The sequence below is a fragment of the Phodopus roborovskii genome, unplaced genomic scaffold (genome assembly GCF_943737965.1).
Source record: "Phodopus roborovskii unplaced genomic scaffold, PHOROB, whole genome shotgun sequence".
Taxonomy (NCBI): Eukaryota; Metazoa; Chordata; class Mammalia; order Rodentia; family Cricetidae; genus Phodopus; species Phodopus roborovskii.
The window spans coordinates 32,242,684-32,255,125 of record NW_026126517.1 but is presented as its reverse complement, the minus strand read 5'-3'; the positions used below and the strand labels follow the sequence as shown (position 1 = coordinate 32,255,125).

General features: G+C 47.3%; 1 protein-coding gene across 1 annotated transcript in view; it reads right to left on the bottom strand.

The window, feature by feature from the left end:
* Tmem266 (transmembrane protein 266) overlaps nucleotides 1-12,047 on the bottom strand; it is a 61,079-nt gene extending 49,032 nt beyond the window's left edge. Inside the window, exons 1-2 of the mRNA XM_051196947.1 lie at nucleotides 11,965-12,047; nucleotides 10,030-10,218 (exon numbers count right to left, since the gene is read on the bottom strand). Coding sequence (XP_051052904.1) covers nucleotides 10,030-10,218; nucleotides 11,965-12,047 — 272 coding nt within the window. The remainder of the gene's footprint in view (nucleotides 1-10,029; nucleotides 10,219-11,964) is intronic.
* Between the last annotated feature and the right edge of the window lie 395 nt (nucleotides 12,048-12,442).

The window sequence follows — 12,442 nt, the reverse complement described above, 5'->3', positions numbered from 1 at the left end:
CTGAGATGCTCTTGGCAGTTTGGTCCCCAATGAACCTTTCTTTGTACTCCTGGAACAGTCTAGTTCAGTGGTTTCTCTGCATCACCACTTACAGTGAGGGTGACGAAAAATCTGGGGACAGTTAAAGGTTTCTGAACACAAAAATAAGTCCATGGGGCTGGGCAGGTGGCCAAGTGTGTAGCTTGCCTGCCATGTAAGCATAAGGACCCGAGTTCAACCCCTAACACCCATGTAAGAGGCCAGGCAGGCAGAGACAGGCAGCTTCCTGGGGCCTGCTGGCCTGCAGGCCTAGTCCGATTGGGGAACCCAGATGCACTGAGAGGCTCTGACTCAAAATGAAAATAGGAGAATGATTAAGAAAAATGCTTGACATTGATCTCTGGCCTCCACTTGTGTGTGAGCACACATCAAAAAACACAGAAGGGTCCAAAGGGGGCTGGGGCCAGTTCAGTGAGAAAGCACTTCCTCTGCATGTGTGAGGCCGAGGTTCAGTCCCGGAACCCACAAATATCGACCGTGTAATAGTCGTGTTGCATCACCCAACCTCACACATGCTGCCAGTGCCATGCAATACCAATGGACACTTCCCAAAACACCTCGGCTCAGAGTGAGGCAATGAAATATTAGTGAATTGCAGTGTTTCTATCCTGTAAGCAAAATTTTCTTACGTTAGAGAAACACAATGGTTTAACTATGGGAAACAGTTAATGTATCATCTTTCCTCAGTATATAATAAATTAGTGTTTATTTTGATTTGCAATATACCGGAATGTTTGGCTTTTAAAATTGCTCATTAAGATGCTGACAAATTTCACTTAGGAGTTGTTAGAGCCTAGCACTCAAGAGCAGAGGCAAACCGACCTCTGAGTGTTTGAGGCCAGCCAGGTGTACATAGTGAGACCCTTTTCCAAAAATAAAAATCATTAAAGGAAATTTGGCATATGATAAGGACAGACAACTCTCCAATAATTTGAAATAGCTCTAAATACACTTCTGTCATTTTGTGCTATATATTTCTGTGAGGTGATGGTCTCATCTTTGGAGATTAAAAAAAAATCCAAATATTATTGCAGATGCTCTAGAGTATCTAGAGTATCACAGATCCTGTCATGATTTAATTATTTCTGTAAACATAAACAGGTACATCCATCTTACTAATATGCAAATTTGCTTTAGTCTTTTATGGAAAATTATGTGTATACTGGAGAGTTATTTTAAATAAATTCCTTTGTGATTTATTATCAGTAACTGTTTGGTTTGTATGCCTATGTCATATTCCTATGTACCTATAGCTGTGTAACAGGTTCTCTGTAATAAAGGGCTTAGCGTGGGAAAGGTTGATGAGCCTGGCTGGCTACACGCTTTGTTCCTGTAACATCACTGGCTCCCTGGAAGCTGCTGGACTTGGTGGTGGCTTTGAGAGTTAGCAACATGTCCTGGTCACCCCTTGGTTTTTCTTTTCTGTATTCATTGCAGATGGCTAGCACATGGTCTGAGAACACCAGGAGGTTGACAGCAATCCCACCCTCTCCTTGCTCGGTGCTTTGTTTTTGTTGGTTTAACAGACACCTACATGGAGCATTCAGTTGCAGAATATTAGTTAAAGGTGTTACGTTTGTTTATGCTGTGAAACATTTGTTTAATGATGCAAAGATGTGTTGCATTCTTTTATGTTTCATTTGTTTAACTCTGTAAAGCTGTGCTACTTTGCCTATCTAAAACACCTGATTGGTCCAACACAGAGCTGAACAGAGAATAAAGGGAGAACTCTTGGTCTGAGAGAACAACAACAGGGAGGAGCAAGAGAAGGAAGAGAGGAAGATACCAGGAGCCAGCCACCCAGCTATACAACCAGCCATGGAGTAAGAAGGAAAGAAAGGAATAGAGATTAGAGATAAAACCCCAGAGGCAAAAGGAAGATGGGGTAATTTAAGAAAAGCTGGGTAGAAATAAGCCAAGCTAAGGCTGGGCATTTATAAATAAGAATACGTCTCTGAGTATTTATTTGGGAGTTGGGTGGTGGACCCTCATAGAACAAACAGTAAAAACAAAACAATAACAACAAAAACTACAACACTCTATGCACCAGGAACTATTCTGGACATTTAAAAGGTTAACTTATACCTGGGCATAGGGGAGCATGCAAGTTTGATGCCAGTCTGGTCTACAGGGTGAGTTCCAGGACAGCCGGAGCTACACAGAGGAATCCTGTCTCAAAAACAAACAAACACACAAACAAACAAACATATGGTGGGGAGAAGGACCCACTTGGCTTAGGTGGCAATTAGTATCTAATCCCAACAGCATGTTGGCCAGACCTTCAGGCCAGTCTTTTGGGCCTTAGTTTGTTAATCCTAAAAATGTGATCCTGGCCTTTACAGAAGTGCTTGGGGGAATATGAAATATTAAAAGTGGCATACATGAAGCTTACATGTGTCAGGACAATGATGGTTTCCATACATGTATTAGCAGGTGGATTATCTGACTCTGGGAAGTGGTGGGATACATAGCATTCCATATCTAGGCACTGTACCAGGTGTTGGGTGTTGTGGGAGGGGCGTCTTTCATCTCCAGAGTTTGGAAGCTTGTACATGAACTCTGATGTGCAGTGGGCCCCCAGCCCTGGACCACTCCAGAGAAAAGAGCAGGAGAGGGAGATGAGCACAGCTAAGCATGACTTTGTCCTGTGAGAACCAACAGTCCAGTGCCACAGGGACACCCTTTAGCTGAGGGACTCCTGGACTATAGGAAAATGATATTGCCTATAATTAATCATTTGTGTATGCTAACTAAAGCTCTCTTTGGTAGTTGGGTCTTTTAGAATCCTTGTGAAACCTGAAGAAGGGTGGTATTTTACTGTAGGCAAATCTCACTGGCATCAAGAAAGTAAGTCTCACTCTTTCTCTTTCCTTCCCCCCCTCTTTCCCATCTTCACATCCTTTCATAAATGGGGACTCAGAATCCCTAGGCTTTGCACCTGCTTGGCCACAGCTAGAGTGGACGAACGCTTCTACATTTTTTTCTAAGTAAGGCTGGAATGCTCCGAGGCAAATCTGATCTCTTTCTTTTAGGCTGACTTTGTGGAGAGTCTGCTTGGAGCTTAGCTGTGGGTATGGGAAACCGGGTGCTGCTCCCTCCCTGCCCTTTGCTCTCCCTCAATGCTGTGCAGATCAGTTGACATCACTCTCTAGGGGAACTGTGGTTCCCCATGCCATCTTAGTGTCGCCCATTCACTCACTCTGCCGTTCCAGTTATTCCTTTATTCTGTCGGCCTGCCCTCTACCCCAGTCTCAGCTGACCAACTCCTTGCTAGAGAGAACTTCCTGGCCGAGGGCTGGGGTTAGGTATGGAAAGAGTTGAGCCTGAGGTTGTCCAGGGCTGTGTGCACAAACCCGCAAGTTGTGACGAAGTGGGCCTGGATGACTGCTTTACTGACGAATAGTGTATCTGTGAATCTGTTGCTTTACTAATCATTGAGAAAACAGGGAGGGGGCTGTGGGAGCATGGGGTGGAGGCAGGAGATTTCTGGAGACTGTGCCCTTAAGGTATTCTACAAAGAGGCTATTTTGGGCTGTGGCTTAATTACCCACTCCCCCCTTCTCTTTGCCCCCAGCTATTGCTTGCTGTCATATCTAAAATTATTTCAGCCCTTATTTAGAGGTGTTTGCTATATTGGGTCTGTCTTCTTTCTCTAACCTGACATCTCAAAAAAATATCCCTGTGCCCCATTATGTTGTCTTCCTCTGACTCTGATTCTGGCAGAAATTACCCTGTTGGCCTCGTCTCCCTGTAAGCTGTTTGAGACCCATGCTTCTTCCAAGCTTTGCCTGTCTGGGAGTTGGGTTTTGAATTGGAAATTAGTTTCCCCCTTTAACATTTTGTGTGTGTGTGTGTGTGTGTGTGTGTGTGTGTGTTTATACTTTCATACACGCATGCATGTGTGTGTGAGAGTGTGTACATGCACACTGGGCATATGTGAAGGCCAAGGTGGCATAGCCAGTTCTCTCTTCCCACTATGTGGATTCTGGGGATTAACTCCGGTTGCCAGGTTCTGCAGTGAGAAGCACCTTTACCAGCTGAGCCATCTTGCCAGCCTGGAACCAGCTCTCTTTAAGCTGTGGTGTACTGTGGGTGAGTCTCCCACACCTGCATAGCAATTTACCATTCACAAGATAGGTCCAGTCAGCCTAGGAGCACTCTTTGCCCTGTGACTGAATTCTAGCCCATGAGACATTAGCTAAGAACTGCTGGAGGCTTCTGGGAAGGTTCTATGTCGTTCTCAAGCTAATTATGGGCAGCCATTCTCACTTGCTAGATACAAATGAGAATGCATGACTACCACAGGCAGCCCCTGCACCAACTCTGAGGCCACTGTTGACAGCAGTGATAAGGGGAGTTTAGTCCCTGCCGATGCTAATGAGATCTCTGGACCAATCTCAGAGCTGCCTTAGCTCTAGATTCCACATTACTGAGGCCATTAAGTTTGAGGTTGGTTCTCACAACCATGGCAACTAGCAGGTGGTAGCCAGTCCTCGGAGGGAGAATGTGAAGGACAAACTCAAGGTAATGAAAATATGCAGGACTCAATAAGCATAAGGTATGAGGGAGGAAAATCAAGCTAGTCTGGCAGCATTTTGTCACAGGATTTTGCAGCTGGGGCTGACACTTCTGCTTCCCTGTTCCCCCTCCCCAGACCGTCTGTTCACTTCTGTGGGTTCACACAAAGGTTTTGTGTTATCAGTGCTGAAGGAGAGAGACATTTTGTTGAGAGAGGAGCAGACGTAGGGAGGGAAAGAAAGACGATACAGCAGGCATGGTTTGCGGTGGGGACCTGGCTGCAGGGAGGTGAAGGCAAGGTCGAACAGAACTAGAGCAGAAGGCAAGAGAAACACATGGTCGGTCGACATGATCCAGAGTTGGGAGTCAAGGAAATGTCCTATCCTTACTAACGGAACCCACACTGCTTGAACTCCAGCTTCCCAAATGCCCTTGGAATGGGCACTGGCATCCCACAGTGGCAACCTCATAGGCACCAGAATGAGTCTGGGAGTGAGTCAAAGCGATGGAGAGCAGGGTCTCCAGCTGCAGTGGTGTCTGTGAGTGACAGACAGACTTCGGGTAGCTCAGAAGGATAACGGACACACTGGTTCCTGTTGAGGTGGGAAGCAGGCCCAGGGCCACTGGAAGCTAACAGAGGTAGCCATGGCTTATTTTGGTTGCGGCTCCTCAGTCTGGATTTGAGTGCCGTCACTGAAATGGCTATAAAAGAACATTATCTGGGTATAGATAAGAACATTTCTCCTTTCAAATTTTCAGCTAACTCAGGATAAGAAGACTAGATCATCCCATTGATATTTGTCAGGATTCAGAGGCATTTGAGGATCCCTACGAAGATCCCAGAAAGAACTAAGGCATTCCAAAGGAAGATTTGGGCCAGACACATGGCTTTGACTATTACTAGTTGAAAACTTAAGGAGATGGTGTAGAAAAAGGTGTGTATGAGTGTGTGTGTGTGTGTGTGTGTGTGTGTGTGTGCTCCTATAGTTAAAAAACAAGCAGATGGCAAATTGTTACTTGTCTGACAAAGGCTTAGAAGGCACAGTGGCAGAGGAAGATGTTTGTGGTGGCAGGCATGGCGATACCATGTCAAGAAGGAGACAGTGAGAGAAGACGATGTAAGGGTCTCGATAGCAAGGGGCTGCGGATGCCTGCACTGGCTACTTATTTTGTCATTGAGAGCTGATATTTGACGAAAGGCAGCTTTGAGAGAAGAGGGCTTGTTTTGGGTACCAGTCACGGGAAGGGAGTGGGGGTGGCATCTGGTCACATCAGGAGGCAGAGCCAGGGATGCTGGTACTCAGGTGGCTTCCTCCTTTCCCCTTATTCAGTTTAGAACTCCGGCCCATGCAGGTGGCGTCACACACATTAAGGGTAGATCTTACCTTTTCTGTTAATCTTCTCTGGGAATGTCCTCATAGACACTCCCAGAGATGTGTTTCCCAGGTGATTTTACATCCAGTCAAGTTGACAATCAAGATGAGGCATCACGCCCTTGAGAATAGTGTGCCATGGAAGAGGCTGCAGTCGATCTGCAGTAGATTGAGGAGTGCAGCAGGTATGGCTGAAGCTTGCAAGTTGATTGCCAACAGGAAGGGAGGAGTGATGGGGGCCGATGGGAGTCAGGGGTGTAGAGCACAGGTTAGGAGAGAGGAGAGCAGAAACCTGGTGAGATGGGCAGTCTGAAGGGGTGAGGCTAATATGGAATCTGTGCTCAGAAGATGGGTCCAGGCCTGGGAGGGGACAAGGAAGAGCCTGGGGGTGCAGTGTGTTCCATCTGGGGCTGCTCTACTTTCATGGGGCTGTGGGAGAGAAGGTCATCTGCTGAGGGCAGGAAAGGAGTGAAGAAAAGGGAAAGCTAGGAGAAACAGCCAAACCGCTGAGTTAGGTTGAGGCTTGGCGGAGCCTGCTTTTCCTCTCTGAGCCCCAAGCTGCCTGACAGTAGGGCTGAATCTCACGGCAACAGACAGTTTGGACCATGGCAGGCAAGTGTCTTTGGACAAAGGCTAGGTGATGGTTGACCCTGACTATCTTTATGATTGGAGCAATGTCTAGGATATTCTTTAGTAGAGCACACCTCCGGGTAGGTCTGTGAGGAACAAATCTCAGGTTGTGTCTATGAGGGTGTTTCCAGGCATTTCTGGAGTATTTGTTACAGTAATGAAAACTTGAAACACAGACTTCTTAGCAAGTCAAGGCTGCCTCCTCACCCATGCTTGTGGCTTGGTCTGAGTTATGACAGTGGCCCATTTTACCTCACAGGACTCTGTGCACAAACAGGACCACACACTTAAACTCTCAAGCCACATCCTACCTCTCACCCTTCTGATGGCTGCAACGCAAGCAAGGTGAATAGGGAGCATGTGCAGATACAGGGCCGTGGAACATTCTTGCGCCATTGGTGTGAGTGTGAAATGGCACAGCTGCTGTGAACAGTGTTGATTCTGCTTGTAGTGCTCTGAGGACTTGCACAGCGTTCTTGAGAAAGTGCGCTGTGGAGCTCAGAGACATTTGTCTACAGCAGCGCTCCCCACTCCAGGTAAAATGCAGACACCACCTGAGTGCCCATGAGAGGTGAGCAAAACATGTAGAATATATAATAATGGAAAGTTATTCGGGTTAAAAGAAAGGAAATTCTGGCTCATGTTATACCATGGGTGAATTCCGAGGACAGTATTCTTATTGAAGTAAGCCACTCATAAAAACACAAATGCTGCATGTTTTCAGTTACACAAGAGGCCTGGAACGGTTGTATTTAAGGATGGAGTAGCTGCCAAAGGCTGGAAGAAGGAATGTGTTGGAGTCACTATTGGAAGCACTCAGGGGACAGATGGCAGGGATAGCGTCAGTGTGCTCCCCTCTGTTACCGTGTGACCTGGCCATGCTCTTTGATGCTCTAACATCAGGCTTGTGGAATTCTCAAGCATTCACTGTCTAAGATCTCCAGCCTTCACAGTCCCAGAGCATGGGGAACTGTCACCACACTCTGGGGACACAATGTAGGGCAGATGAATCACTGCAGCTTTGCATTAGGGTCCCTAAAGTCCCTTGGTTTCCTTCGGTGGGCAGGAAAAGGTCTTACAGGCAGAAGTGAGCATGAACACTGTAAACTTGGACTTTACACTCGGATTGCATTGCTTCAGAATGAGCCAGGTTGAAAATGGCGGGAAAGCCCTGGGAAATGAAGCAGGAGCCAAGAACAGCCTTGCTCCTTCTCGAATGCTCTTGCTGGGTCCTTTCCCCCTGGCTTCTGTTCCAGGCAGTCTGAGAACTCTACGCAAATCTTCTCCCTGTGGCTTCCTATTTGCATTGGGGGGGGGGGGGGCGGCGGCGACGACATACACCTGGAGAGCCAAATCAAGTCAAATGCCTCTGTCTCATGAAGAGACCTTGCAGATAGCCAATTCAGAAACTAAGTGAATGGCTGAGCCAGGCCTTGGACAACCTGGAGAGTGGGGCAAAAGCATCAGGGCAGGCCTGCAAATGAGGCACACCCTGTGGTGTGGTACACCTACATGGGACACACCCACTCACTATGCAGCAACAGGAGCAGCTGCAGACTCTGAACCAGAGCTCTTAAAGGTTTTCCTAGCTCTTTCCATGCCATTTAACTATGAACTTAAACTTAAACTATGATCTTGATCAGGCCAGGGTAGAAGGGCCAGGGCAGAAGAGCCCGCCAGCATATGCTCTTGCTATTTCCAGAGGTTGCACTACTGCATTTGACCACCAGAGAGCAGTAACACAGTGACTCTCTGGTGTTCAGAAAGACTCTGGCTGGTGGTCAGGAGTCCACAGAACTGAACTTAAGTGAGGACAGGAGCAGAGCAATGAGCTCAGCTTTGGGTTCCTGTTGATCTGCTGCATAGGGGGCTGCTGCATAAGTCATGTGTACACTCAGCTGGCCCTGGTTCTGGGCCCAGGCTTTATGCCACAGGGAACCAGTGATTTTGGTTGCTCAGGTCAATACTGCCACTAGCTAGGTATGCTTCAGAAATATCCATGCGTGCTTGCTTGCTTGCTTCCTTCCTCCCTCCCTTCCTCCCTCCCTTCCTCCCTCCCTTCCTCCCTCCCTCCCTCCCTTCCTCCCTTCCTCCCTTCCTTCATGTGTGTCACACATGGTATATGTATGCATGTGAGTGTGAGGGTGCACGCACCTGTGTGCACATGTGGAGACCAGAGCAGGGTGTCGGGAACCTTCTGCGGGTCTCTTCTCGGGCTTCTTACCTTAAGACAGGCTCTTTCACTAACCAGAAGCTCACCTTGGCTGAGCTGTCTGTCAGTGAGCTCTCTGGATCTGCTTTCTCTACCCCCTGAGGTTACAGGCACATCTAGCCGTGTAGGGCTGCTCGCTGGGGTTCAAGCTCACACCCTCATGCTTGCAGAACATGCACTCTTTTCTACTACAGCATCCTCCCGATTCCTTCAGAGAGTTTTCTATTGACTTGCCTGTCATTTTCTTCCAGGGTCCTGCTAGCTGTGTTTACAATACTTGGAAAAATTGTATTTTCAGAGAAACCCACTGGGGTGTCCTTTTTGCAGAAGCAGGTGTACAGCTTCCAAGTTGTTTGGCAATGTATTTAGGAAGGGGGTGCCCCTTCAGGAACCAAACACGGGGAATCTGAGCTCTGCAAATTTAGCTTAGCTATGGCTTTTTCTTTGCTTTTAAAATACCCTGCAACCCTCCCTTTTGTGTTTACAGCAGCCAGTGCTTTCTAAAATGGTTATAGGCACCTGGGAGCATTGCCCAGAACTGGCTCTTTGGTGCTGGCCAGTGTTTACAATTCTGTGCCTAAAGCCACAGGGAGGAACTGGAGAAGGCTTAGGTGAGAGTTAGCAGTCTAACCTACTGCAACACCCGAGGATTCATTCTGGCCTCTGTGGCTTTCAGCACTGCAACCCCCACCACTGAAAAACAGATCAAATTCTTATCTCCCTTGTCTCCATCCAGCTGGACCATCCCATCATTCCTTTGAAGAGTGTGCTTGTAAGAGAGACCAGGCTAATGAAAAGTTAAGTGGGAAAGAAACCCACTGATCTGATTCACAAGTAATGTAGGAGGAGTTCAAATAAGAGCATCCCCTGCAGGCTTCCACTGGGCAGGGAGGGAGGGAGTGTCACTATGTGCAGAGCCAAGTGCAGTCCAGGTTCCTCTGTGACCTTGGGTACATTCCTAACTCCTGTGAAGTATATAGAGTGAGTTAGAAAAAATAGTAAGGCTCACTTCCATCCAAAGACAAATCTTATTATTACCTAAGTTCTAAGCAAACATCACAAAAGACATTAAGAGGTTGTCTAGCAGCAATAGGCATTTTCAGTACCCAAGGTTTCTCTCTAAGGGAATTGTGTGTGAGTTGAAAAAGAGCCTGAGTGACCTAATGTCAACTTCTGGCCTCTTATGCTGCATCTTGGGAGGTACCCACAGAAACCTGGGAAGTTGTGCAAGAGGCTCTCAGCCATGCCAGAACCTACCCTTCTCTTTGGTACTCTTCATCCAAATTCGACAGGAGCTGTGAGCCCCCTGTGGAAAGGTCTACAGCAGCCAGGGGCAGGTCCCGATAGGCAAAGTTCACCAGCTGCACAGGAGCAATGCTCTTGGTTTCTTCGTCTACTTGTTGGGAGATAATCTCAACTTCAGAAATTCCTCCTTCAGTGGCAGGCCTGGGTGGAGAGGAGGAGCAACAGGGAAAGGTTAGCTAACAAGAGCAGTATACCACCTTCCCTGTGTCCAGGACGGGGATGGAGGTTCTGGAAGCTGTGCTGGAGGGCAAGGGAAGCACAAGGTTGCTATTCTTTCCCACTGGTCAGTCAGGGACTGGTCCAAGGGCCTGGTCAATTGCCTTTTCTTCACCAATTAGGGTGAATGGAAGGACCTGAACATGTGGTTTTGGGGGGGCAAATCCTTTAGAAGGGGAGATAAGGACACTCTGTTAAACACACACACACAGCTGCAGCTCTCTCTCTCTCTCTCTCTCTCTCTCTCTCTCTCTCTCACACACACACACACACACACACACACAGCTACAGCTCTCAGCAGTCTTTGTCACTGCACTTTCTATTGCAGTGATACACTGAGAATTATAGCATGGGGTTCTTTGCAAAAATAAAAGGTATTCTTGTTCCCAACTGGATATATACTCCAGGTAGCCAGGAGCTTCTTGGAGACTTGGGGGCCTGGAGATGGTGAGGAAGAGCAGCTTAGATGCTGCTCCTTTCCTATTCAAAGGGGTCTCACCATATCTCCATTCTCAAGATTGGCGATTGGGAAATTGGGGGTCACCTGAGCAAACTGAGGAGTCTGGGTCAGTCTATGTCTTAGGCAGGCTTATCTTGGGCACTGAAACCAACCCACAGCTTCACTGGCATATAGTATGCTTCAGCCAGGGGCAGGGACATTCCCAACCCACCAGAAATTCTGTCAATTTGTGGGGGCATTTTTAATACCACCAATATCTAAGTAGGAATGGAGACATAAACATTCTGCAAGATGGTTAACAGCTGTGTACTGAGCCAAACATCTCCTGGTGGGAGATGCAGAGTTGGAGACTTTGGCCGTCCCTTCCTGGGCATCTTTGGTCCCTCCTTCATCCTTGGCCCTGACATCCTGTAGAATCTGAGAGGCTGTCTTGTGTCTCTGGTCAAACAGCAAAGTTAGGAAGGGAAAGTAGTATGCATGAAACAGTAAAAACTTAACATTTGGGGGACACAGGATCTGTGCTTGGGGAATGAGAAGCCTAGCTGGTCTGCCGTAGACTGTCCTTGGGCTCTGGTGCCACTTTCCGTGGCCTCAGTTTCTCTAACTGAAAAAGGCTTCGTGGGAGCATCTGTGGTTTGCAGTGGAGTATGCGAGAGGAGCGTCTGAGTGACTTGCTCTCCATGGGAAAACTCAACAGTGTGAAACCCAGCAAAGCAACACACAGTAGCAGTTATCTGGGGTTCTTGGAGCTGAATCTGCCTACTTCCTTTGCTTGGATCATTTGAGGGTTACAGGTGGGCTGCCCGTACCACCCACACTCACCAGGTAATCCCCGTGCCCAGATTTGCTTTTGTAGGTCCCCCTTAAGTCTTTGGTTTTTCTTCCTCACCAAACACAGACAATATTACTCATCACAGTGTGACATTTACAAAACAACTCAAGAGCTTCAGACAGAACAGTCATGGGATGTGCAGTTCTGTGTTTCTCAACAATTGATCTAAAAGAGTGGGTGTTTCTGGGGGAATCCCAGTTACCCTAGATGCTTCCTAAAAAGCACATGCTGGGTTAGTTTGTTCTCTTAGGGACTATTCAAGAAAGCAGGGTTTTTTAATTGAACAAACAGAATTTTCTAATCAATGTGATCAAAGAAGGCTGGAATTCTGTTTCTGATACTAACAGGGTATGATTCTGATGAATGTGGGACCCATTACATCTGCCTTCTCACATCCCTGCCTCCGGTCCACTTTTGACAGTGGTTGTAATGGTTCAGCTCCATCTCTGGCCGCATGGCCATCTTAGCAGAGACTCAAAGCTTCCTTTGATGAAAATGAAACTCTCATAGCTCCCAGCCTAATTATTGAATCTACCCATTGGTCTTGCATAGAAAGAACACTATACTGGATAAAGTGCATTAGTGGCTCTACTCAGTCTTCCTTGAAGGGGTAAACACCACCCTTATTGCCCCCTTTGTCACGTGGTATTGCAGCATCTCCCATCAAAAGGAGTGTGTGTGTGTGTGTGTGTGTGTTTTATTTTCCAAACCCTTGATTGTGTGTTCAGCCACATGACTTATTTTGATCAATGTAGACATGTTACCAGCAGAAGAATGAGAGGTACTTGTGACTTTTTGTCTGGCTGTTGCTCCAGCAATATCACCAGTAGAGAGTGATCATTCTAGACTATTGGGTG